This window comes from Sarcophilus harrisii, chromosome 1 (genome assembly GCF_902635505.1).
Source record: "Sarcophilus harrisii chromosome 1, mSarHar1.11, whole genome shotgun sequence".
Taxonomy (NCBI): Eukaryota; Metazoa; Chordata; class Mammalia; order Dasyuromorphia; family Dasyuridae; genus Sarcophilus; species Sarcophilus harrisii.
The window spans coordinates 689,247,521-689,275,375 of record NC_045426.1 but is presented as its reverse complement, the minus strand read 5'-3'; the positions used below and the strand labels follow the sequence as shown (position 1 = coordinate 689,275,375).

At 45.9% G+C, this 27,855-nt stretch overlaps 1 protein-coding gene across 1 annotated transcript; it reads right to left on the bottom strand.

Annotated features, from left to right (window-relative positions):
* Positions 1-1,028: 1,028 nt before the first annotated feature.
* ALDH2 (aldehyde dehydrogenase 2 family member) lies at positions 1,029-27,291 on the bottom strand. The gene is made up of 13 exons (XM_031948603.1): positions 27,069-27,291; positions 15,176-15,280; positions 13,455-13,595; positions 13,267-13,346; positions 10,813-10,924; positions 8,004-8,132; positions 7,374-7,487; positions 6,746-6,848; positions 5,883-6,067; positions 5,258-5,422; positions 4,801-4,958; positions 3,751-3,865; positions 1,029-1,368 (listed from the first exon to the last, which is right to left on the bottom strand). Exons 1-13 carry the CDS (start codon positions 27,180-27,182, stop codon positions 1,336-1,338), a joined length of 1,554 nt encoding a protein of 517 aa, XP_031804463.1. The 5' UTR covers positions 27,183-27,291; the 3' UTR covers positions 1,029-1,335.
* Between the last annotated feature and the right edge of the window lie 564 nt (positions 27,292-27,855).

Here is a 27,855-nt window from a genome sequence, read left to right as displayed (position 1 = left end):
CTACTTGTGGAGAAACACCTGTGATAAAACATTGAGAGGAGAAGCACACATCCCGAAGAACAGAAAACTGCCCCCTCTGACCAATGTCCTCAGAGTTCACTGTTGTTTAAAGAGCTTCTGGGACTAATTATTCTCTAGTATCATTTAGAGCTAAGAGGGGAAACCTCTTAGGAGCTGCCTCCTACTGCTCTCTCCAGTTTGGGGGGGAAAAAATAAAGAATTATTTCCATCGTAGTTGCTGTGATAGGAGTGGAGCAGACTGAGAAGGAAGCTATTTGCAAATGCAAGCCACCTCCAAATTCTGTTAAAGGAACCCCTAGTCAATATAATAGCTTAACACTTTTTCAATGGTCCATTAAGGGTGGCAATGAGATAAAAGAGCCTGTCTCAGCTTCCTCAGCTTAAGAGCTAAGAGGGGAGCAAACTAGCAGAGAAGCAAACTAGCAGAGAAGCACCTTCACTTAGTACAGATGATTCTGAAAGAGATCAAGACCTGAAATCCAGAACCACAAGTTGCTCTCAGCCCAAAGATTTCCTCACTCATATCTCTCTAAATATGTCCACTCCCCTCAACCAACACTGACTGTATTGAAGGGAAAGTGTGTTCAAGATTGATGATCATTTGATTATTCTAATTTTTGCCTTCTATTGACTAAAAACTGATTGTTTCTGCTTTTGTCTTCTATTGAGTAAATATTATTGCTTTTGTGTTTATTATTTCATTATTTAAGGTTTAATGGGTATCATGGTAATTAATTTCATATAAACAGAGCTCAGGAACTATAATGGCAAACAGTAGTTGTGTAGCAAACCCCACTCCCTCAAATAGACACACAGAATAAAGAGGGAGAGAGAAGGGGAAGAAAGAAAGGAAAGAAGAAAGAGAAGAAGGGGGAGGGAAGGAGGAAGGAAATGTGTAAGGTTTGTAAGGTTCTTTACATATGTTATCTCACTGTGTACATATGCTCAGGTCACATGGGACTAGGTTTTCTTCTAAGATAGAATAAATTATACAAGAAACAAAGGTATCAAGTTGTTTTTTTTTTTAATAAGGTTTAGCCCTAAAGCAAAAAAAGTGCCAAAAATGGTTGACAAGAATGTTAACCAACGTATTAAAATGTTTCAGGTATAAAAATTCACTCTCAGATTGTAATGCAGTTGCAGTTAAAAATAAAGTTCTTCCCCCCACCATGGAACATTATCATTTCACAACATTTTTGATTGTTTCTACAGAGACGTTAGTTAACCAGCGGGTCTCTTCTTGGTCCAGGTTCTAACCTCAATCTAATTAAAACTCCAACTGGAGGCATGGTTGGGGAAATCCCACATCCTCCTTTATGAATTCTTCTGAGGAACTTTGACGGTGACCTAATAATAGAATGAAGAGTTAGAAAGTTTCGAAGAGAAAGAATGTGGATAATAATGCTTAATCTTGACCCTGGAGAAGAGACAAGGAAAGACACCCTTCTTCTTTCCTAGGAATAGAGGGAGGGAGGTTGGTCTCTTGGTGTGGAATACTGTATATTCTACCAAGATGGGTTATTTTGCTTAATGATTTTTCTTTATCAGAAGGGACATAATTAAAAATGACATCCAAAAATAAAAATAAAAAATTTTCTTTTAAAATCAAATAGAAGGATTATGGCCCTAAACATTCATTTTTGTTGTTCCCTAGAGTAACACCTATTTCAAAAGCCTCTCCAATCAATGCTAGACTTATTATACTATGAATTTTAAAAAGCCAAATGCAATGTTGTAGAAAGGGAAAATTTCAACTTTTGGTTTAAAGGGACTATTCAGAGTGATAGCTTGAAAGATAGAGGCCTTCTCACTTGATAGAACTGTTTTAGTCTTTACCTTGTGAAGAAAATGAAAAGAATTCTTGAGAAAAGACTTTGCTTAGTTCCTGAATGAACTAAATGAGGTAGGACCATGTTCTCAGAAATGAAGAAACATTATCTGCAGCTATAGTGAAGATTTGAGATGATTCTCATTTGAACATCAAAAATACTGTAAATATTTGAGGTTCTGCTAATTACAATGTTAACTGAACAAACTAACTTTGAATGGACCTAATCCTAGGAAAGTAGGGACTTTGATATTTATAGATAAGCAATAGTTGATGGGAAGAGTTTGCTCTGATTTATGAAATAATATTTAATAAACTGGAGCAGACTATATCAAACTACTTGCTGTCTTGGAGAAGTGGAGTGGGAAAAAAATTTGGAGCACAAGGTTTTGCAAAGGTGAATATTACATGTATTTGGAAAAATAAAACACTAATTAAAAAAGAAAAAAATAACTGGGGTGGGGGCCCTAAATTAATTACTCAAAAGTAATTTTGGGTGGAAAGTACCCAAACATACTCCTGGGTTATATTACAACTCAGGGTGATTGAGAATAAATACAGTAATGGGTCAAACAGCTGACTCAATTGGTTTTTTTCCCCCGTTACAAGGGAGTATTCAATGGTGTTTGGGGAGGGGAAGGTAAATATATATTGGGAAATTATTGATGTAAAAAAAAAAAAACTTTAAAAAACAAACCAAAAAACCTCACCTCACCTTAGAAATTAATAATAAATAAAAGGGTCTTTAGAGATTTCATAGACCAATTCCATTCAAACAAAAGTGCATAAAGAGTAAAGTTTTTCATTTTAGATGCAGGGGGACTTTTCTGGATTCGGCTAGACTTGCCTTCCCTTATCAGTGGACTGAGCACAGGAAATAATACGGGGACAGGAGAGAAAGATATGAACCCATAGCTGTCCACTGTCCCTAAAATAAGACAGAAGTTCTTCTGGTTCCCATTTAGATCCTCCACAATCCGGTTCCCACCTGGGCTGACTTCACATGCACCATCTTCCTGCCCTCTGATATCCCAGAGGGAATGATCTAATCGCTGTTTCCTATACATGACACTCTCCCCCTCCCCAAAAGCTTGAAACTCTTTCTTTAATTGCCAACCCTTCAATCTCCCTTCAAGACTCCCATGAGATGCCGCCTCCTACCCAAGGCCACTGTGTAAAGTGCAAGGATCATTCCACCCATTCCTCAAACTCCTTGGTACATATTTTGAATTGATTTATCTGTGTACAGAACAAAGTAAACAACTATCTAATATTCTCTCCAGGCCACAGACTCTAAATCTGGGCTCTATGAATTTGATTTTTTAAAAAACATTTTGATAACTGTATTTTTTCTTTTTTTTTGAGCAAGGCAATTGGGATTAAGTGACTGGCCAGTAATAAGGCTAGATTTTTAACTCAAGCTCTCTTGACTGATGCTCCAAACTATATTCCACTATAATTGGTTCCCTTGACAATTCAGTGTATCTTATTCTATGTATTTAAAAATACAATTAAGAAGAGCTCCAGGCTGGCAAAGAGACCCAAAACACACAAAAAAGTAAAGAATCCCTGAATAAGGGGTGCTAGGTGGGACAAGGATAGCACACCAGCTCTGGAGACAAAGGGACCCAAATCTGCCCCAGATACTTCCCAGCTGTCTGACACTGAGCACGTCACTTAATGCCCACTGCCCCCCTTCAAAAAATTAAATAAATCCCTGCCCATTCTAGAATGTAGCTCCTCGAGGGCAGGAATTATTTTTGGGTTTTGCCTTTTGCATCCCTAGCATCATGCTCAGCACTTAAGAGGAGTTTTGAGTGTTGCCTAATGAATAAAACTGTAACAAATCTAAAAATCTTTCATGGTAAACAGCTTTGCTAAAAGTTAACCCCCAAACTCACAGTTTTCACTTCTGTGTACGCCTGCAAGCCATACTCGCCCAGCTCTCGCCCATTCCCAGACATCTTGTAGCCTCCAAATGGGGACTGTGCCCCAAATACATCATAGCAATTGATCCTGCAATTCCAAAATTTAATAATTTAGAACAAGGTTTAAAAACAGTTCCCAGCTTCTTGCTCTCCTAATCTCCAATCCAAGTAGTGATAACGTGTTTTTTTTTTCTTTTTTAAAAAAATTAAAATTTTGCATACCCTTTGATTCAGCAGTGTCTCTAGTGGATGTGTAACTCAAAAAGACCGTAAAAGAGGGAAAAGGACCCACATCTGCAAATATGTTTGTTGTGGTGCTTTTTGTAGTGGCAAAGAACTGGAAATTGGGGGGATGTTCATCAATTGGGGAATGGCCGAATAAGTTATGGTGTCTGAATGTAAGATAATACTATTGTTCTAGAAGAAACATGAGCTGGCTGATTTCAGAAAATCCTGGGGTCAATGTTGAAGAATTATCTATGTCTGTGTTTTCAAAATAATTAATTGTATATAACCTGTATCAGCTTGCTCATTGTCTTGGGGAGGAGGGAGGAAAAAAAATCTGAAATTCAAAATTTTACAAAGATGAGTGCTGAAAACTAGCTTTACTATAAAAAAAAAATACGGTTAAATGGGAAAAAAAATTTTAAATTTAAATTTTTCTTGGAACACTAGATTTTGCAAGGGTGAATGTTTAAAATGATTTATGCATATGTTTTGAAAATAAAAAGCTTTAGTAAAAAAAATTTAATTATTTTTCAAGAAATCTCTCCCCTTTCTCACTCCCATCTCATTTGAAAGAAAAAGAAAAGAAAATTTGTAACAAATGACGGGCAAAATAAATTCCCACAGTGGCCATGTCTGTCAGGAGGTGGCAGACATTTTCTGCCAAGAGCCCCCAGAACTATGGTCAGGTCCAAGTTCCAGGGTCCCTGCTGGCCATCAGACTTTACGATACCGCTTCTGCTCCGGCATGAGGGCCCCTTGGCTGGCCCCTGGCTCGCCCGTCTGGGGGTTCCTTACCACACTGTGCCGGCCTGCAGGGCCTGGGACAGGTAGTTGGCTTTGTCCAGGTCTCTGGTGAAGACGGCTGCAGCCAGCCCATATGTGGAACCGTTGGCTCTCTCCACCACCTCCTCGATGGTCTTGAACTTCAAGATCTGCATCACTGGCCCAAAGATCTGAGGGAGGGAGTGCTCCAATGTGGGGGACGCCGACCTCCCCACGCCCGGCTCTGCCCTCGGGGCCGAGCCAACCCCGCTTTGTCCCCCTGACCAAGACCTCCGGCCCAAGGTGGGCCGACGGGTCCGAACGGTCAGCTGCGGGGTCCAAACGGTCAGCCACGGGGGCCGCGGGCTCACCTCCTCCGAGGTGACCCCGCTTTGTCCCCCCAAGCAGACCTCCGGCCCAAGGTGGGCCAACAAATCTGAGCGGTCAGCCATGGGGTCAGAACAATCAGCCGCGGGGGCCGCGGGCTCACCTCCTCCGAGGCGATGGTCATGTTGTCCTGCACGTCCCCAAAGATGGTGGGCTGGATGAAGAAGCCCCGGTCGGAGGCAGGCCCCCCTCCGCACAGCAGCTTGGCCCCCTGCTGTTTCCCCAAATCGATGTAGCCCAGAATCTTCTTAAACTGCTCTTGGTCCACCTGTGGAGGGAGATGTGCAGCTTGGTCCCAGCTCCTGGTGCTGGGCTGGACTGGGCGAATTTTCAGGTTAAACCGGAAGCTCCTTGAGCTGCCTCTTGTCGTATCCCCAGCTTAGCTCAGTGGCTGGCACACAGTAGGTGCTTAATGACTGCCAGCCGACTGACTACCTATGGTATGCAGCTCACAGACAAAAGAAGGCACAAGATGGTCAGAAAATGCAGAAACTACAGAGAGCTGGCCTCCAGGAGGGACATTCCCGGCCCTAGGCCCCGACCCTGGGGCTCACACAGGCACATGAACACACACAATAGGTGCTTAATGACTGCCAGCCAACTAACTACCTATGGTATGCAGCTCACAGACAAAAGGAGGCACAGGATGGTCAGAAAACGCAAAAACTAAGGAGAGCCGCCATTCCTGACCCTGGGCCCCGACCCCGGGCTCCCACGGGCACACACACCTGGGGCCCCTGCTCCGTGCGGCTGTCAAAGGGGTTCCCCACCACACGCGCCTTGGCCCGGGCCACGCTCCTCTCCACGAACTCAGGGTAGATGTCCTCCTGCACGAAGGTCCGGGAGCCCGCGCAGCAGCACTGGCCCTGGTTGAAGAACAGGGCGAAATGGGCCTGCTCCACAGCCCAGTCCACTGTTGGGGGAGAAGGCAGGTTGCAGGTGAGCCTCCCCGGGTGCCATCTCATGCCCTCTGCCAGGGCTCCTTGGCCAGCGGCCAGGTCAGTGTGAGGGGCAGGGGCGGGGCTCGGGGCCATCTCCGGATCCTGGCAACTTCTCTCATGTTTGTCCCTATGCTGTCACAACCCTCTATGGCCCCTCTGGGGTTTTCCTGGCAGAAATGGGGGGCACTTAGCCCCTCATCTCCCGCTCACTTTACAGAGGAGGAAACAGAGGCATTTGGTGTCTGAGGGGCCCCTGATGTCAGGCCTTGTTGTATCTGCCCCTTACTGCTACTCACTATATGCAGACAGAACTGGGGGACCATGGGGGGCAGACGGAGCCGGGGGGCCATAGGGGCAGAGCTGGGGGGCATCAGGGCAGACAGAGCTGGGGGGCCATCGGGGGCAGAGCTGGGGGGCTATGGGGACAGACGGAGCTGAGGGCCATGGGGGCAGAGCTGGGGGGCTATGGGGGCAGATGGAGCTGGGGGACATTGGAGCAGACAGAGCTGGGGGGTAATGGGGGCAGAGTCGGGAGCTCCCCAGGCCTACGCTCTGAGCAACTCCCTAAGGCTGCCAGGGAGGCGGGGGGAGTGTCCTCCCTTTGACTCCCCACGTCCGTCGGAGCAGACTCTAACCCCCCCCCGGCTTACGGTCAGCGTCTGAGAGGATGATGTTGGGGCTCTTGCCGCCCAGCTCCAGGGTCACTCTCTTCAGGTTGCTGCTCCCTGCGGCCACCTGGATGAGCTTCCCAACCTGAGCAGAGACAGAGGGGCTAGAGGCTCCAGGCTCCGGGCGAGGGAGTCGCGGCCGTGCCTCAGTTTACTCACCTGTAAAACTGCTCAGATTGGGATTCCGAGTTAGGAGAAACCAGCTCCTACCTCCCCTCCCTGACAGGCTTGGGGAGGGCCCCATGGCGGGGAGGACCCCACTGAGACTCTGCCAGTGACTGGGCACATCCTGCTCTGCTGCAGCATCCCCCTCTACCCCCCTGCCGGGGCCCCGAGACATGCTGGGCCCCACTGAGACCTCACAGCAGGGTCTGCTAGTGAACGAGACCAGCTTCTTCCCCTCCACATTCCTAGCAGGTGTCTAATCAATGCTCGCTACCCGCCTGCCCCTCCCAAGCAGGTCTCCTGTAACACGCAGACCATCGCTCATTATAAGAAGCGGCGGCTTTGTGGAGGAGGCGGCTCCGTGCCCCAAGAAGACCCCAGCCTCTCCTTGGAGACTCCCCAACGAGGAGCCAAACCCGCCCCCTGGGTCCCTGGGGCTTCTCACCTCGGTGGAGCCAGTGAACGCCACCTTGTCCACGTCCATGTGGGAAGAGAGGGCGGCGCCAGCCGTTGGACCGTACCCGGGGATGATGTTGACCACTCCGGGGGGGAAACCAGCCTGTGGGTGAACAGCCCAGGGCATGGACTGGGGTATCCTCCTGTGCCGGAGGAGGAAGGGGGCAGGGGCTCTGCCAGGCCCGGGGGGCTTCTCCCTGGGCCAAGAGGGCACCATCACACAAGAACCAGGGAGCACCAGTCTAGCCCCCCCAGGGGGGACCCCTTTGTTGAGTGTGGGATCCCGGACCAGAGTCATGTAGGGGCCAGCACAAAGAGGGGCTTGATCAGCGTTTGGGAATGAATGGGTCCCCTCAGCCCCCCTCTCATACCATGGGGCCTGGTACAGCAAGGGGGGCAGACCCAAAGGAGAGGAAAGGGAGGGGAGGGAAGCCCACAAGCATCTATTAAGCGCCTCCTGTATGCCAGCCACTTAGAAAATGGTCCCTGCCCTCAAGGACCTTACATTCCCACAGACAGACCCAAGAGGAGATGGATGGACACAATCACGACACTAAAGGAGGGGGGCCTTGTCCCAACATATCGGTCTGGAAGAGGGGAGAAGAGCCGCGTCCCTCACCTCCTTGATCAGGTTGGCCACGTAGAGGGCGGTCAGGGGGGTCTGCTCGGCCACCTTCATCACCACCACGTTCCCCGTGGCCAGGGCTGGGCCTAGTTTCCAGGCCTGCATCAGCAGGGGGAAGTTCCACTAGGAGAGACGTTGTCCAATCATTCTACGGCCAGCTCTCGACGACCCCTCACGTGGCAGCCCATGGTCACCCAGCCCGGGAGGGCCCGGGGTCACCCGGCCAGGGAGGGCCCGGGAGGGCCTGAGGCTTTTCAGACTCCCAACCCGGCCCTCTCCGACCGGCTCCCAGCCTAAGCACAGAGAGCAGCTGGCCTTTGTCTTAAGATCAGCTGCTCTCTGCAGTGCTTTTATTCCAGGGGGAAAGACTCAGCCCGGAGCTCAGAGGACCCCAGGGCCCAGAGCCTTCACCAGGGTGGGTCAGGAGCCAGCCCCCGTGGGAGGGCCCACATGCCTGTGGGCTGCCCTGCTGACCCCGGGCCTGGTCTGAGGCTTATGGTCAGGAGAGAAGCCAGAGGCCTTTACTGCCTCAGCCTGCAGGGACCAGGGGCAGGATGGGGACAAGGGGCCGCTCACGGGGCACAGCTCTGTCCCAAGGCCTTTGCCCGGTGGCCTTCTGAGAACCCGCAACCCTCTGCTGCTCGGCCAGCTGGCCGGAAGGCGAAAGCCCGGTGACCAGACGGTCTGAGACGCCACGCTGAAAAACCGGATCCCCCACGGCCAACTGGCTCCCGGGGACTCACCAACAAGCATTTATTAGGCCTTTATGCTGGGCTAGACCCCGCTGAGTAAGTGATAGGGATACGGGGATAGGGAACTGGCCACAAACAGGCAAAACTAGAGAAAACACGTGAATGTGTGCGCACATATGTATATGTACAGACCCAGAAAAAAACAGACACAAAGGAAGGGAGGGAGAGAGAGGGGGAAGAAAGGAAGGAGACAGAGGATGAGGAGAAGGGGCGGAGAGAGAGGGAGCAAGAGACAGAGAGAAAGACAGAGATGCAGAGACAGAGAGACACAGAAAGAGGGATATGGAGACAGAAAGAAACAAAGAGAGACAGAGAAAGACAAAGAGACAGAGACAGAGAAACAGAAAGAGATACAGAGAGATACACAAAGAGAAAGAGAAACAGTGTTGCACAGACAGATACAGAGACATGCAGAGACAGAGAGATAGAGACAGAGAAAGACCAAGAGACAGAGAAAGAGACAGAAAGAAACAGAGACAGAGACAAAGACAGAGACAGAGATACAGAAACAGAGGCAGAGAGACAAGAGAGAGAGATAAGACAGAAAGAGAGACAGAGACAGAATGAATCTGTCAGTGGGTGGTCATCTGGCCAGAGGAGGAGGTTTCCTGCAGAAAGGAGGGCTTTTTTGGCTTAAGGGACAGCCATGAAGACCCTGAGGAGTTCTTGTTGGACCAGCCAGGAGGCCATGGGGGGAAGTGAGGTCTAAGACTGGAAAGGTGTGGACCACAACATAGCATTTCCACTCTTTCTATTGTTTGCATTTTTGTTTTCCTTCTCAGGTTTTTTTTTTTCTAAATCTGATTTTTCTTGTGCAACAAGATAAATACAATATATGTATACATATATTGTATTTATCACATACTTTAACATATTTAACGTGTATGGGACTACCTGCCATGTAAGGGAAGGGGTTGGGGGAGGAAAGGGAAAATTTGGAACAGAAGGTTTTGCAAGGGTCAATGTTGTAAAAATATCCATGCATATGTTTTGTAAATAAAAAGCTATAATTTAAAAAAAAAAAGAGAGAGAGAGAGAGAGAGGATCAGGTTATAACAGGTTTTAGAAGCCAAATAGTATAGCAAGAATAATAGTAAGAGGGGCCCTGGGAGTTTGCCAAGTGGGAGGAAGACCCCATCAGACCTATGTTTTAGGGAAGTCCCTTTGGAAATGCACAAAGGCTGAGTTGGGGGCACTAAGAGGCAGGCTGACCCCCCCCCCCAGCAGCCATGGGCTGAGAGGAAAGGAGAGGCCACATTTGAGGGAGGTTGCAGAAGGGGGATCAGTGGGCATCTGGGTATGGGGGGGAGAGAATGAGGAACTGATGGTGACCCTGCATCTCCAGGGGCTGGCAGGACAGCACTGTCCTCCATAGTAGTCAAGAAGTCCAGGAGGGAGGAGACATGTGGGAAGGGAATGGGTCCTGTTTGGTTATGTGACATTCAGGATGTCTGCTGGACATCCAGAGGCAAGTGTCCAAAAGGCCGCCTGTTCACTGAGGACCTACTGTGTACTAGGCCCCACCCCCAGAGCAGCATTCACTTCCCTGGAGTGCTCAGCCTGTGTGAGCAGGTGCCTGCTGACTGCCAAAGGGACCGGGAGGACTTTCCTTAAAATAAAGGGCTCGAGGCTCAACCTGGGTCCTCCTGGGCCCTGGGTGTCTCCCTGAGCTCGGAGTCTGGAGGTGTCCGGAGGCACCAGGAGCCCAGCTTACTCCTGGCCAGCGCCTTGCAGCGCTCTGAGGCTGGCTCTCTCTGCCCTTGCTCCAGGCTGTATCTCACACATACAAAATAAGGGTGAGTTCAGAGCAGGCCCTAAGAATACCCCCCACTTTTGTTTAAACCATAGTTTTCAGTCTTGTACGGAAAAGGCCCCAGGTACTGCCGGTCACCAGGGCCACCCCTGGAGCCCTTCAGCCCGGCAGGATGGTCACCCCCTGGCACAAGGAAGGACAGCGCTTCGGTGACGGCCCCAGGGACCCTGAGCGCTCTCTGTGCCGTGCAGGCAGGAGCTTGGGGCTCCTTGTGGCCTGGGGCCAGGGAGGCACTTACTGGAATGATCTGGCCGCACACCCCGATGGGCTCGTGGCGTGTGTAGCTGAAGAAGTCCCCATCGATGGGGATGGTCTTCCCGTGGTACTTGTCAGCCCAGCCAGCGTAATACCTGCCAACAAACACCTGTGGTTTCAGGTACCAGACTGTGGGAAGCTTCCATGGAGCAAACGGGCGTCAGCCCCATTTCTCAAGCGGCCTCCTCATGGGGCCCCTCCCAGGGAAGCAGCCCCAAGAACCCAGCTCTGGGAAGCACCGAGTCCCCTGGAGCCACCAGACCAACGTGTTCCCAACCCTCCAGAAGGAAAGAAATGAATACGGAGGAGAAAACCTGGAGAACAGAAAGCCAGATTCCACAGGCCCAGGGACTTCTGGAGGTGGACAATCCCTGCGCTGATGCAGATCGCCATGCGGCCCTCTGAGCGTTGCCTCTGACCCTGAAAGGCTTGCCACAGCTACACCGTGCTGGAGCCTGGGACAAGGCTTCCTGCCCCAAACCTGGATTCACTAACACTACACCGTCACCCATATAGCACTAAGCTATATTATATACGTAAATATAGCATATAAATGCACACAAGAGCACAGCTTGTTTCATTGTTTTAATCCTCAGGGCCTAGAATATAGTTGGCATTTAATTAATGCTTGCTCCTTGGTAATGAATAGGAAAGGAGAGAAAAAGAGTTAAAGTTAGAGTCGCATTTAAGGTGAAGAGAGAGGAAGGCAAGAGAAAGAGAGCTATGTGTATGTATATGCATACATGTGTCTGAACAAATATTAGACTATGAGGGGAATCAACTCTGGAGAAACAGCCTCTGGATTCCCCAAATATTACTGAATGCCAGTAATAAATACTAGACTGGTCCCAAAAAGAAATATGAAAATTAAAAAATGACTAAAAAATGTGTGTATAAAAATGTATTATATATATATATGTATGTATGTTTATATATATTTGTGTGTGCATGTATTTGACTTAAGCATCCCCCATCCCCACTTCCCCCATCTGTTCTAAAGGGCAAAATGATTCTCATCCCCCTGCCATCCTCTTAGAACCAGTTAGTGACATGCAATGTGCAACTAAACAAATGCCCATCTAGCACCAACTGTGCGCCAGCTGTGTCAAGCATCACAAAATAGACAGAGAGACAGAGAAAGAGAAAGAGACAGAAAGAACAAATACTAGACTAGTCCCAAAAAGAAATACGAAAATTTAAAAATGACCAAAAAATGTGTGTATAAAAATGTGGCTTTCCCCCCCCCCCCCATAAAGTTTATTCAATAAAGAGGAGCCATTACAGAAAGCAGGAACTGTTTCCTAAGCGTCTGAGGCAGGTTCCTGGGCCCAGCTCATCAGATCCTGCCTTTCGGGTCTTGACTCCCCTAGCCTAACTTTCTAGATCATTAACATCCACGAGATTAACTCCTGGAGGTCAAAGACAAAAAGGAAAAGTAAGAAAGAGAACAATTACAGCAGTTTCTTCTCCCCCATCAGCCGGGGAGCGTCTATTAACCACAGCAAGTGAATACAACTAAACTCAAATACAAATCAATTAAATCACAAGACAGAATTCAGAGAAATCTAGGAGGACCTGTACGAGCTGAGAACTAAACACTCCAATGACTGTAATGATGGGAATGGTCTTCTTTCTCCCTCCCTCCCTCCCTTCCTCTCTCCTTCTCTCTCTCTCTCTCTTCCTCTCTTTCTCTGTCTCTCTCCTCTCTTTTCTCTGTCTCTTTCTCTGTATCTGTCTCTCTCTGTCTGTCTCTGTCTCTCTCTCTGTCTCTCTCTGTCTTTCTGTCTCTTTTTCATTTTTTCCCCCGATCTGCCAGAAGTTTCAGTTTACTATTTACGGATAAGTCAAAGTAGGGGAGTCCTTCCTATAAGAGAAGGAACTATGGTGGAGGCATAATATATGGAGAAATAACATGGTGGAAAAAAAAGAATCAATAAAATTATCAATGATAATAAACACTCATGCCTAAGAACTGTCCAACTAATACAGCTCCCCAACCTTCCCTCCACAAACTCAAACTCAATCATGTGAATTTTATCTGAAGGGGAACGACAGACAGTGAAAAACTCTCTCTACTGCTTTGCCATTTATAATCTTAGAACACAAGAAGTAAAGTGACTCCCCTACAGGCTATCATACACATTTGGTACTTGACAGATTATTGGTTGCTAATAGAGATCTATCAGAAAACTGAGATGAAGGAAGACGGGATGACTGCCAGCAGTTTCCTTCTCAGATTTAACCGTACACAAACATCCTGCCTGTTTCATGGGGGCAACAATATCATCAAAGAGTTAATCTGGGAAGTGCCAATTGACCCACACTTTCAGTGGCTCCCAAAGACAGCCCTTGCCCCACACCATGAGGGTTTGGAAAAGGCTCCGCCTTGGTCTTTTTAGAACTCTCTCCCGGAGTGCTACAGACGCACAGGACCTACCGAAGGCACTTGAGAACCATGTCCAAGTCCACGAGGTAGGAGATGGCGTAGGGTTTGCCGTTGTCCAAGGTCTCCAGCGTCTGAGAAGAGAGAAGCAATTAGTGGCTGCGACCAGCATGGCCCCCAGTGCTACCTCGGGGGCATCTGGGAGACGGGGAGGCAGAAAGGGGCCCGGGAGGGGCACATACGGCCAAGTAAGCCCGGTCCCTCTCGATCAGGTCCGCCAGTCGGTTCAAGAGCCTTCCTCGGTGTGACGCGTCCATTCTCCTCCACGGAGAGCCCAGGCGAAATGCCTCTCTTGCAGCTTTTACTGCCTTGTCCACGTCTGCCTGGGAAACAAAGACCGGGCCCCAGCTCCACCTTTGCACGGGGATGATGGAGAAGGGGGATGACGAGGGAATGCTATTCATGGGATTCTAGATTAAGGGCCAGCCTTTGTGACTCTTTCTACCATACTACACTGCCCTTTCTATAGCTTTCTCCTTATATGTATTCCTCCCCAAATCCCAGGTCTCCTCCCCATGTGCGTTCCTCCCCAAATCCTGGGCCTCCTCCCCATATTTGTTCCTCCCCATATCCCAGCCTCCTCTCCATATGTGTTCCTCCCCAAATCCTGGGTATGCATAATAGTTATCAAGCCAAGCAAATAAAAAACTGAAAAAGGGTCCAAACAGATAAAAAAAAAAAAAAAAAAAAAAAAAAAAAAAAAAAAGCTCTACTGAATGAACTATTACGGACAAAACCAATATGAGAAATTCAGAGAGACTTTAGAAAACTTGTATCAACAGATGCAAAATAAAGAAAAAGCTAACCCAGGAGACAACCTGTAGAGAATGACTATAGTTGTATAATATATGTTCAGTAATAATATAAGTTAAGTAAAATTCAAACGCAGATGAACTTGGAATCCCAATATGAATTCCAGGGGACGGCTGACCATACCTCCCTTCCTCCACCTCAGGAGAGCTGAGAGGACGATTATAGACTACAAATTGATGGATGTATGGGACGTGTGGGTCAGTTTTGAAATGCTGATTGTCCTTCCTATAAGAGAAGGAACTATGGTGGAGGCATAATATATGGAGAAATAACATGGTGGAAAAAAAAGAATCAATAAAATTATCAATGATAATAAACACTCATGCCTAAGAACTGTCCAACTAATACAGCTCCCCAACCTTCCCTCCACAAACTCAAACTCAATCATGTGAATTTTATCTGAAGGGGAACGACAGACAGTGAAAAACTCTCTCTACTGCTTTGCCATTTATAATCTTAGAACACAAGAAGTAAAGTGACTCCCCTAGCACCACTCAGCCAGAAGGTTTCAAAGGCTGGACTTGAAAGCAGATTTTCCAGACTCCCAAGCCAGCTTATTACATAACCTCTCAATACATAAATAAATACATACTTGCTGATCTGACTCCTCCAAATTTCTATCTGAAAGCCAAAATACTTTCAACACTATAGCATTTCCCCAATCTGCTCCCAACAAACTCAATAAGTGTGTAAATAAAATTAGTCTTTAGTTCTATAAACTTCAGGGACCACAGATTTTGCTCTCTCAATTATTTCCCTTTCTAAATCATAGTGGGAATGACCATCTAACCAGATTCTATTTTTAAGTAATAATAATAATAAAAAAATTAACTCTAGACACAGACATTTCTGGGATTTCACAACTTGTCCCCCCTTCTCAGGAAGAAAAAGATGATAAATGTTTCCAAAGGAGAAAAGCTGTCTTTCTGGAAGAGTATAAAAATGTACCAGGTCCCTCTTGTTCCCTGTCCCCTCAGGGTCATTCCCCAAGTGAGACAACAGCAACAAGTATAACTTTAGTTCTTTTTAGAACATGGCCTGGTTTAGAGAATCCAGACTTGCTATTTGTTTAGGACGAGGCTCTCTGTACCTTGTCCCCCTCGGCCACTTGGCAGATCACGTCTCCAGTGGATGGGTTGATGGTGGGAAAAGTCTTCTTGCTGACAGCATCATGCCACTCGTTGTTTATAAAAATCTGCCATAGGGAAAAAAAAAAAACTTTCCATCAATCAGTCATTTAATTAAACATTTACTATGTTCCAGGCACTGAGTCTTTAAGCTTTGGGACTTGCCAGTAACAAGAGAGACCCTGACAAACCGCCATGAATGGATGGGGCACCTGGACAAGTGTATCTGAACTGGCCTTGGCTTGAGCACCCAAGAGACCAAATCTGCATTGGGTGAATGTGCCCGGGAAGGAGGCCTTCAGCAAGGAACTGTCCTTAGCTCAGAAGATGATGTCCACAGGCCATTTGTCCCTTACTTAAGAGCCGTGAATTTCAGAGTTAAACAGGAATTTACATATATATATATTATAAATGTATATATAATGACCCATATACACATACATGCATACATACACATATATACAGGAATATATATGTACACACATATATACAGGAATATATATATATATATATATATATATACAGGAACATATATATGTGTGTGTATGTATATGTGTATATATATATATATATATATATATATATATATATATATATATATATATATATCAGATTGTTTGTCCTCTTGGGGAGGAAAGGGACAGAAGAAGAAAAAAATCTGGAACTCAAACTCTTACAAAGAATGTTGAAAACTATTTTCACAGGTAACTGGAAAAAAATAAAAGTATTATTGATAGAAAGGAATGTATTTCTCAATTAGGCCATGAATTCTTAACCTGGGGACCTCCAAGGGGGTCTGTGGGCGGATTTAAGGGACTCCAACAACTTGACCATCTCTATCTCTCTTTCAATATAATTGGTTTCCTTTCTAATTCTGTGCATTTTAATGCATTTAATAACATTATTCTTAGAAAGGGTCCATAAGTTTCACTAGACTGCCAAAGGGGTCCAGAACACAAAAAGTCTAAAAACTTTTGAACTAGTACAACAAAAACCTTTTCATGACCTGGATGACAAGGTGGTAATCTAGCTTGTATCCAATATAAGGAGGGAGAGAATGAGCGTTTCAATAGTACTTACTCTGTGCTTTTTTAAACAATTATATTTTATTTGATTCTCATATCAGCCCTGGCAGAGGAAGAGAAGGTGCTGTTATTATTCCCATTTTACAGATGAGGAAACTGAGGCAGACAGTGGTTAAAGTGACGTATCTAGAGCTAGTGAGTATTTGAGATTTCAACTCAGGGTCTTCTTGACCGAGTCCTATACCACTTCACTGTCCAAATTAAATCCAAAGAATATTTATTGTCATTGATTATTAATAATGATCATTTATTCTGAGTCCTATACCACCTCACTGTCCAAACTAAATACAAAGAATAATCATTGTCATTATTTATTATTAATGATAATTTATCTAGCATTTTGCAAAGTACTTTTAATTCTGTTTGAAGGAAATGCTCTTTTTTTTTTTTTTACTGTAATTGCTGTCAGACCGATGACGTCCACCTTTGCAGCATCTCTCAAATGCACCCCCTGCTCTTCTCCAACATTGCCCCAGCCCTGGTGCAAGCCCTCATCACCTCATGGCCAGACCACTGTAACTGGTGGGTCTGCCGGCCTCGAGTCCCTCCCAACTTCAGCCCATCCTCCCTATAGGGATCAAGAAAGGGAAGGAAAGAGAAAATAAGCACTTATTAAGTGTCTATTGTGTGCCAGGCATTATGTCATGCACACTACAAATATTATCTCATTTAATTCTTACAACAATCTTGAGCGATAAAAGCTATTTCCCCCATTCTACTGTTACAATTATTAGCAAGTACGCCCTAACTCAATACATTCCAGTGGCTCTGGGATGAATTATAAAAAACTGTTTAATTTTTTTTTTTAAATCCTGTCTGACTTTTAAAACTTTCCATAAACTGGCCCCTCCACCCGAGACTGCCTTGCAAGCATTTTGATCCAGTAGCACGGGCCTCCTGTCCTTCCCTCAAACATGATGTTCACTCTGGGCTCAGTGCAGTCTCCGGGGCTGGCCGCACCCCTGGAACTCAAACTCTCTCCTCATCCTAGCTTCCTGCATCCTTCCTTCAGTTCCTCCCTTCTTTAAAGAGCCTTTCCCAATCATTTTTTAAAATTATTTTTAATGACATACATCCAATTCCCTACTCCTCCCAGGCTTCTTTTTCCACTCCTTAATTTTGTGCCTTCCCTCTGAGACCACCCCCAACTTCCATCTGTCTTGTTCCAATGCGGCTATTTGCATGTTGACTCTCCCATGAGACTGGGAATTCGTTTTTGTTTTTATTCTCAGTGTCTGATCACACAGTAGGAGCCTAATAAATGCTACCCGATTAATGTCGTCTGTATAAAGAGCCCCTAGAAAACTCAGCCCACAAATAAATGTGATGGGCGCCATCTTGGTCTGCCATTCAAGAGTCTTAGAGCTGGTGTAAGGTACTGAGAAGTTTAGTGATTGGGCCTCCAAGGCAGGATTTGGGTGGCTGGTTATCCCCCCCCCCCCATCTCGGTCCATCTGTCTCTCTTCACTGGGGTTTGGACTGGACTGTGTTTGCTCCATGAGCCGGGGTTGGGGGTTGGCACTTGGGCCAAGATCAAGGCTCTTCCGGGGTGTAAAGTCTTCCCCTAGGGAGGGCCCCACCCTGCAGCCCAGCTCAGCTGGTTGTGCTCAATCAGTGTTATATAATATATTGATTCAGCAGGCTCCAAGTGAGCTAGGATTTCTTCAATAAAGAACATGAAAGGGAATTTCACCACAGAAAGGGCCCTTGGAGGTTAAGTACCCTCAGGTGAATAATTAAGGTCAGAGCCAACAAAAGAAGAAAACTTTTGTTGTCTTGGAGTCGTTCTTCCAGCGCTCCCCATTTGGAGTTTTCTTGGCAGAGATATAGGAGTGATGGGCCATTTTTTTCTCTAGCCCATTTTGCCCCCCACTGTAATCTTCCCTTCCTCACCCCACCTCAGCTGTGTCCTGTTCCCCATTAGAGCGTAAGCCCCCTGGGGACAGGGAGCTTTGCGCTTGTAAGATGCAGCAGCCTCACCCCAGAGCAAACACTGCAAGGTGCTCATTTCTACTTCTGGTGAATCTGGATGCAAGAGAGCAATGCCAGCAGCGCACAAGGTCCGACAGTGGGGCTCCCTCACCTGGAAAGCCTTTGAGTATGGATGGACCCAGTGCAGGGCAGTATCCACTGTCCAAGCAAAGCCTGGCCCTCACAATGGCAGAGGAAACGACTGGCAGTGACCTCCTCCCTCCCAGGCTCAGGACAGTCTAGTCCAGGGGGAACCTGAACTTTAGAGTCTTGCCCCCAAGGGAAGTCACAAGTAGCAGGGCAGGGATTTGAAGCCATCCTGATGCAGACTCCATCCCTCTGTTCTTGAGTCTTTGAAGCCATCCTGATTCTGAATCCCTCTGCTCTTGAGCCATTGAAGTCATCCTGATTGAGAATCCATCCCTCTGATCTTCAGCCTCTGGAGCCCTCCTGATTCCGAGTCCATCCCTCTGCTTTTGAGCCTCTGGAGCCATCCTGATTCAGACTCCATTCCTCTCTTCTTGAGTGTTTGAAGCCATCCTGATTCTGAATCCCTCTGCCCCTCTGTTCTTCAGCCTTCGAAGTCATCCTGATTCAGACTCCATCCCTCTGCTCTTGGGCCTTTGAAACCATCCTAATTCTGAATCTATCTCCTAGCTCTCCCAGAAGTTCTGCTTCTCATAATAAACTAGGATCCCATGAGGTTTCCCTACCCCCTCCCTGGAGGATTCATGTTGAGAGCCAGCTTAGCCTAGTCCAGGGAGACCCTTGGTCAGCACAGAGCCATGAAGATGCTTAGTTGTGGAGAGAGGATGGCCTGGATCTCTGTGGGGAAGCCATCTACACCAAAAAAAACCCCAGATCTTTGGTTCCCACCAAGGGTGGAATTTGCTGCAAAGAACTAGAAAGAGATTCCCCACATGATAGCCATTTGCAGACCTGAGCTTGCAACGTGCAGGGCCAACCCTAAGGTTTTGGGTTTTTTTAACTTTTAGTCTTTTTAAACAGGAAGCACTTGAACCATACAGACAATAGGATCAAAATGTTCCTAGATTCCTCTGTCCTCAGGCTTTGAGCCAAGGCAGATTCTCTCCTGGATGTTCTACCCTCCCTAGCTTGTGATCTCCACCCCTCATACCAGGACAGAGCAGATCAAAGCTTAGAATTCAAAAGTAAATAGATCCTGTTAAAAGAGCTTTATTTTGCTGGCTGACAAGTAATTCAGACAAAGTTCTCCAGACCAGAAATCTTCTCTTCTTAAGTAAATATGAGGATGGGAAGACACTGACCAGACCTAATGTAAAACTTAAGAGCTTGGAAACCAAAGAATGGAATCTTAGGGATAGCATTCAAGAGAAGGGCTGGAAGAGATTCCCAACATTAAAATGTGGTTCTAGGAAACAGAATCATAGAGAAATCATCTAGTTCAAGGAGTTCTTAATGTGGTGTGTAGGTTTATATATATATTCTTTCTGATAACTTTTAATATCATTGGTTTCCTTTTTCATGCTGTTCATTTGGTTTAGTGAATTTTAAAATATGATTTTAAGAAGGGGTCCAGCCATAGGTTTCACTAGCAGCAGCCCAAGGGGTCCATGGGGAGGGTTAAGAACCCCCAGACTGGTCCCAGGTCTACCTCCCCTCAGTCCTCCCCAACCTGCAAAATGATGTCCCTAAAGCACAGGCTGGCAGCCAACAGCAAGCCCAAAGCCCCAGATGTCCCCAGGGCTTTGCTCCCTCAAAGATCAAAGAGAAACATCTCATTTGGCTTTCAAAGTCCTTCACTACTCAATTCCAGGTGACCACCAGGTTTCCTAGCATTCTGCTTTACATAAACCACCAGGGGACAGCTCCAAGGCTGGGGAGTTTCCCCCAAAATCCATTGTTCTGAGATTTGCCTTCCAAACAGAAGACTAAAACAAGCCAGATAGAAAGGTCTGAGATAAAGTCAGCAGCCTTCCCCATTCCCAACCAGCCCAGGGGGCTCCTCTAAACTTGTGGCGATAAGATTATTTCAAAAGGGGCAATAACGATTCAACTGTCCAGAAATTCAGGTCTGACCTGAAGAAAGGGTGCCCTCCAAATAGAGGCGGGAGCTAAAGCCTTGGGACCCAATACGTGGGTCAAGCACATATTCCAAGAGCTCACCCACAGGAGACTTAGTGGTCCCCGCTGCTGTCTCCAGGGGGTTGCCAACAATCCCATCTGTGAGCTTCAAAACAAAACAGCAGAATACCTTCAAAATCATCCCATAATTCCTTGACTAATGTGGTCAGAATCCAGCTCGGTCTGGAAAGGGGAATTGTTCCCCAAGTCAGCAAACATTTATAAATGCACCTGCCCCGTGCCAGGTATGGGCGAAGAAAAGAAAGGCAAAAACCCCTGCTGGGGAGAGAAAGGGGAGGAGGATAATAAAATAATTCTGTATAACAAGCTACAGATGAAATAAATTGGAGATAATCTCCAAGGGAGCCTGAGAAAGACTTCTTGCAGAAGATGGGGTTTGAGCTGGGAATGAGGGAAGCCATCTCCTTCACACTTTTACAAAAGGTTAGACTAAGAGGCAGGGAAACAGATACCAATTGTGGTCTTGGGAATGGAATGGAAGGGAAGGGAGGAAGAACAACACAGCCAGCCTCAGTCAGAAACATCTGTGGTAAGTTCTGCATCCAATTAGTGCTCTGGGTGACTCCTAAGCCCTTGCAGTAATGAAAAAAACAAAAAGGCTGGGGACTCAACAAACAGAATGCTGGGCCTGGAGCAGAGAAGAACTGAATTCAAATCCTGTCTCAGACACTAGCTGTGTGACCCTGGGCCAGTTACTTCACCCCAATTGTCTACCCTCCATAAATAAAATAAAAAATCTGGCCAGAAGACACTCACAAGATGCTTGGGCAAGTCATTTCACCTCTGCCTGCCTCTTTTCTTTATTTTTAAAATAAGGATTTAAATAGCCTCTACTTCGCAGGATTGTTGTGAGGTTCTAAGGAGATAATTTTTGGAAAGTCTTAGTATAGAGGCCTGACATACAGTAGGTGCTTAATAAGTAAATATTTTAAAATATAAATATATATTAATTATAGTTTATTACATATTTTACATTACTATATTATGTGTATTGTATATTATATATTGTATTAATAATATATTAATCTTTAGTTTTTTTACCCTTAGCCCTTCTCTGTTACCTTCTCCCTAATGAAAAGTAAGCTCCTTTGGGGCAGGGACTGGCTATGTAATGAAGGGTAGAGATTCATATCCTGTAACTTCTGAAACATCTAATTAATGGGGAAGCAGGAGAGGCCCTTGTGCTTCAGGATAGGAAATGAGATGCTACCTTTGGAGTTTCAAAAGTGTGTCTCCTCAGCTTGCAAGAACGTAAAATAAATCTTTCCTGCATTCATCAATGAGTCTGTGGGTTCTTGCTAAGACATTATGTTTCTTACATCTATAACCTCTTCTCATAAATAAACCTACTTTTTGCCAAAGCCAAAGACTATTGTGAATTCTTCACATGACCAAATCTCAACATTTGGTGTCAATTACCTACAAGGTTTTGGGCCAGCGACAGATTATAGGGAACATATAATCTCAGGTATCTGACATAATTTGGCTTTCTAATTGGATACAGTAAGGTGGGGTTACCTCCCCAAGGGCAGAACTGTAAAGCGGAGGGGCTCCCTGTCAGTGCCTTTCCCTGCTAGTCTCAGGGAGTAATCTTATGAGTATTTCAGGCTTTCTCTACCAATCCCATCTAATGACCCAGGACCTCATAAGATGAGCCAGAGCTTACTGTGATGACACAAATTTTAAATTTTTCTATTTAGATTACAGAATTTTTTTTCTCTAATACTGACTTAAACAAAGATCTGAATAAAGTCTTCAGTTCTCTGGGATTTGTTTTTAAAAATTATTAAGGAAAAAAAAAGAATATTTCTTCAACCTTTTAATTCAGGGATTAATCTCAGATAAAGACTATTCCAGTCTCATTTCCCATGACTTCCCTCATTTTATGTTCCTAATCTCTGAACAAGCCATATCTCTTTAGAATGTATTCCCTCTTCACCTCCATCTCTTAGAATTATTTTTACCATCTTTCAAAGCTTCAGAACCACCTCCTACAAGAAGTCCTGACTAATCTGTCCCCTACTATTTTTGGGAGATCTGTAAGGAAATCTTTCATTTATATATTTCCCAGTGCTAGGGAGTCATCTCTTATAACAAAGAATTTTTTTTTAAAAGAGAGGAAAAAAAAAATCAACAAAACTGATCCATGGATTTAAAAAACTGGCATTATATGCTATGTTACACCTACCTCATCCCCAACTTCTCCACCCCTGCAAAGGACGGAGAAAGGACACTCACCTATCATTAAAGTTTTCCTTAAATTACCTCCTTATATTTACACAATTACATGTAAATAAGTGTAGAATTCAAATCCAACTCTGTGAAGGCAGAAACTGTTGTTTTTGTCTCTTAATCCCCAAGCTGGCATTCAGCAGGCATTTTTTAAAAGTCATTTTTGTTTGCCCCAAAAAGGAAGAACAAAGCAACAATGGTGAGGCATTTCTGTCAAATTTAATTGATACAAGAAAAAACCTGCTTTAGGAGAGGTTTAAGGAGGTTAAGCAAAGGATCATTGAGTTAGTGGGAAGAGGCTTTATAAGCAATTTTACAGATGAACCTTGAAAAGTAAAGTGACTTGTCTACTGTTATAAAAGTACTGAGTAGCACAGGGGAAATTCGAATCCAGGTCTTCTGACTCCAAATCCATGGTGCCCCAAGCCTTTAAAGCCTGTGCATCCACTTATCAGTTATGCTACAGACCCCACACATAGTTACAACACTCCTGAGTATAAGCAATAGCTGAGAAACATTTAACAAAATAAATAAAAATACAAAACATAGATAATAATACATTCTAAAACTATGTAAATATGAGATCTTTTGTGACTAGTTAACTTCCCACGTATCCCCTGAGTTTGACTCAATAGTTATAAAGAGAATTCTTTCCCATAACTAGAAACTGCTGTGATTCTGAAATGAGCTGAAGACCAAAGACTTTCTAAAAAAAAGCTGGTCATCAGGTGAAGGATGATTTGGGCCTGGGTAGCTCATAAAATCATCTAGAAAGGCTGGGAATCTGCAAAACGGAGGGAGGGGGAGTCTAGAAATCACAGGATCCTTCAAGTATCAAAAGGTCCAGGCCCTAGTTGGCTAATAACTTAATGGCTAAACCATAATTACAGTGAAAGCAACCCACTCAACAGTTTGTTAAAGCTAAAAAAAAACTGGGCTCTACCTCTACTCTTATCCTTCATTTCCAATAAAATGTGGGAAGGAAAAAAGTGCAGACAAAGGAGTTGGGGCTTGCCATAGATTTATTGCCCTTCTAATTTGTGGAGTTCAGAGAAAGGGGCTGGATTTGGAGTCAGAGAAAGCAGGCTCCAATTCCAGTCCCTCTGTGACCCTTGGCAATTGGAGGAAACTCTCTGAGTCTGCATTTCTTTAGCTGTGAAAAAGAGGGAGGTGGAACGCTGACCTCTGAGCTCCTATTCCACTGTTAGTCTGCAATCCTACCATGTGGCTGCAAGCAGGGGGAATTTAGGAAAGACCCTAAAATTTAGGCTTCTTCCAGAAGATCATTTCCTGGCAGATCAGAACCCTTTAGACTGTTGTCTTTGCATTCTCCAGAAACTACCACAGGACCCAGGACATAGCAGGGGATTCAGAAGTACTAGTCTATTGACTGACTAGCACACAGTAGGTGCTCCTGACTGGAGGTTACTCCTATATAACAAAGAACTCCCAAATGAAACAAGTTCTCCAATGAAAATTGGTGTTGTCTTTGAAATCTATCATCTTAATTGGAGAGGTGACTTCGCCATGTCCACACAGCCAGGGTGTGTCAGAAGCAGGACTGAGGCTATCCCACCCCAGAAGACAGTAGAACTAGAAAGATAAAGGCAACTGGGTACAGTGGGGGGAGGGGGGAAACCAGGAGTTACTCCCTGACAATTTCCCCTATTTAGTTCCTGGCCTTCATCTATTTTGTAAGGTTGCTGCAACAGATGCCAACTATGGCTTCTACATGTCCCTCTCCTCCTCACTAACTGTTGCCCAGATTAAAAGGAGACAGCAGGGAAAGGGGGGTGGGGGCGGGGGGGAAAGACTGGAGGAGGGGGAACTCGAGTACAGCTATCAATCCTAACCAAAGAAAGTTGAAACTAGTCCAATTTTTTTTTAAGACAAAAGGTCAGAGAAGCCTAGTGTTTCATAACAGAACTCAGCTAACCCAATAATGTTCCCTCTTTGAAAACACAAGATTCTGGTTATTTAAGGTCCTTGAGCTAATCTGGAGGGGGGGGGGGGGGGGAGAAGGAAGGGTTGTTGTTTTTAAGAAAAGAATCAAGTTGCTAGCTTTTTCAGTGGGTGGAGGAGGGGCGGAAGAGAGAGGATTTGGAGTTCAAAATATTTAAGAATGAATGTTAAAAAAAAAAAAAAAAAAAACACTGGGGCAGCTGGGTGATGCAGTGGATAGAACATCAGCCCCAAAGTCAGGACCTGAGTTCAAATTTGGCTTCAGCCACTTAACACTTCTTAACCCCACTTACCTTAGCAAGAAATAATGTGGGGGGAAAATCCACCCAAAATTTCAAATGTGAGGTGGATAGAGCAGTGGGCCTGAAGTCAGGATGAGCTGAATTCAAATCCTGATTCAGATAACTTCCTAACTGTAACCCTAAGCAAATCACAGAAACCCTCCCAGATTCAATTTACCCATCTGTAAAATAAGGGAATTAAACTCTAAGGATACTAGAGGGTCTAAATCTAGGATATTCTGAGCGGAATGATATAGTGGAAAGGAGGCTACTGCTGGAGCCTGAGGGACCGAGTTCAAACCCCACGGGACATTATTGGCTGTGCAGACTGGGACAAGTCACATCACTTCCTGGGACTTAATTTCTGCATTGGTGAAATGAAGGGGGTTGGACCAGATGGTCTCTGAAGTCCCTCCCATCTCTGGACCTATGATCTTATTAACTTTTTTTTTTCTGATGTATTTTTTAATCAATTTTTTAAATACACATTTCTTGATGAATCATCTTGGGAGAGAAAAATCAGAACAAAAAGGAAATACCATTGGAGGAGGGGGAAAAAACAGGAAAAAGAAATGAACATAGCATGTGTTGATTTCTAGTCAATCTCCAAAGTTTTTTTTCTGGATGCAGATGGCATTTTCTCTATCCAAAGTTTATTGGGATTGCCTTGGATTGTATGAACTTTCAATAGGCAGAGCAGAGAATATAAACTTCCCACAGCAAACCAAGTCAACATTGACTTATTGGGAGAGTAGTTACTTCCTGATACTTTTCCCTTTCTGATATAGTTTGTAATCTGCTGGAGGCAGCAACTGCTGAGGAGTGGTCTGGTGGACATTATCTAATGATGGTGGCCTCTGGTCTGTACCCAAGGCTCTGGTCCAAAGAGACTCTAGTTCTGGAGAAGTAGATGAAAGACATTTGCCTAATGAGGAGTTCAACAGATGCTCACAGCTGGAGCGTTGGATGGGGGGAGGGAGCTCTGAATTATAAACCTGTCTCACCTGAATGAGCCCAATTCCCATCCCCCTCTCATTTGACTGATGAGGAAACTGAAGAAGACAACAGGTACTCCCCCTCTCCCATAACCCAGAAGGAGCAGTTCAGGGAAGATGTTGGCAGGAAAGGTGAAGAAGGTAAGAGAGGGCAAAGGGAAAGGAGGAAAAGGAGGGGAAAAGCCTCCCAAAGAGGAAGGAGGGAAGGTGGAGGTTAGAGAAAGGAAAAAAAGTTCTGATTGGAAGGAGAGAAGGTGAGAAGCAATAGACAACAACTCCAAGAAAGTAGAAAATTAGCAATGAGGTGAAAAAATTGGGGGAACGGAATGGGGGTGGAGGAAAGAACAGGGAGAAGAGAGTGTATGAGAAGACAGAGGAAGAGAAGTCGGTCACTAAGCACTGATTAAGCTCCTACTGTGTGCCAGACACTGAACTAAACAATGGGAAAGAAAATAGGTAAGAAAAGGGAAGCACAGGATGGAAAAGAGGGGTCAGTTACAAAGGAGCAGACTAGACGGGAAGGAAGGGGGTAAGAGAACAGACACAAGGGAGCATGAAGAGAGCAGGGAGGCAAGGAAGGTAGGAAGAGAATGAAGGAGGAGGTGCAGGAGGAAAAGGGTCTCATGGGATGCAGGGGGAGAAAGGGGAGCTATGGGGTGCAAGGGAGAAAAGTGTTGGTGCAGGGAGAAGGGGAAACTATAGGTGCAAAACGGAAGGGAGAATTGAGAAAGGAGGGAGGGGAAAAGAAAGGCTAGGGAAGAATGGGGAAAATGGGGGGTGGGGTTCAAAAAAGTGCACAAGGAAGAAGAAAGGGCACAGAAGAGGAAGGAGAGGGGAAAGAATCAGTGAGGGTTGCAGAAACGGTGGAGGGGAAGGGAGACATGAGGTATAAAGGGGGACAAAAAAAAAGAAGCGTCGGGTGTAGAGAGAGGGGAAAGGCAGACATAGGGTACAGAAGACAGAAAAGGGAGGTGTGGGGTGCAGAGCACACGGAAAAAGGTGGAAAGGAGGGATTAGAGAAGAGAGCGGGTTAAAAGGAAGGCTCGGGGGTGCACCAGGGGAAGAGGGAGGGGGCACAGACGAGGGGTGCAGAACCAGCCGTACACACAAGAGGGAAGGGGTGCTGGGGAGGGGGGCATGGGGTGCAGGCTTGCATTCGGGAGGGGCCGGCGCCCAGGCCAGCGGGGGCGCGGGGCATCCCACCTTGTTGTAGAAGATTTCGGGGTGCTCGTTGGGGATGGGCACGGCGGCCGCAGCGGTCGAGGACAGAAAGCGGCGGCCCAGACGGGGCCCGAGCAGAGCAGCGGCCCGGAGCATGCTGAGTTGGAGGCTGGAGGCCGGAGGTCGGAGCGGAGGCAGATCAAGGTCCCACGTCCGTCCCTAAAAGGCGAGAGACGCGCAACTGACTCTCGAGGGCCGTCACTCAGCCTCCGGGCACAGAAAGAGGCGGAGCCCGCAACGCCCATCTGCACTCGTGGCCAATAGGAGGAGGGAGCGACATCTGGGGCGGGGCTGAGGAGAGCGCTCCGGGCCGCTGGTGTCGAGACCCGGACGTCAATCACCGACCTCCGGACGCCCACGTGGGAGAGGATGGGGGAGTGTCAGAACTGGGAGGGCCCTGGAAGCCTCAAATGTCAGAGCTTAGTCCCCAATGGAGTCTTAACAATGGAATCCTTAATAATGAGCGGGTCAGAGAACAATCCCAGAAACAACTAATAACTGTGGAAAAGAAAGAGGTAAAGATGAAGCAAGATATCGGATTCCTGAGATAAAGTAGTCCTCCGGGAGGAAAGCCTATCCTCACACACTACATTAACAAAATGGGGAGAAGAGGAAGGGACTGAATGGGCAGTTTAAAAGATTAGAAAACTAATTAATAAATAAACCTAAAATAACAAGAGGAGCTAGTAAAAATCGGGGGAAACTAGGAAAAGAAACAGATATGAGAGTGAAAACTGAGAGCTGGTTCTTTAAAAAAAAAAATAAAATT

Coding starts and splice junctions, on each gene's coding strand:
- ALDH2 (XM_031948603.1), bottom strand. CDS start 27,182: ATGCTCCGGGCCGCTGCTCTGCTCGGGCCCCGTCTGGGCCGCCGCTTT. Junction 13,596..15,175: donor AAGTGGCCGAGGGGGACAAG/GTACAGAGAGCC, acceptor TTTGTTTCCCAG/GCAGACGTGGACAAGGCAGT. Junction 7,488..8,003: donor TGGCCAACCTGATCAAGGAG/GTGAGGGACGCG, acceptor GTTCACCCACAG/GCTGGTTTCCCCCCCGGAGT.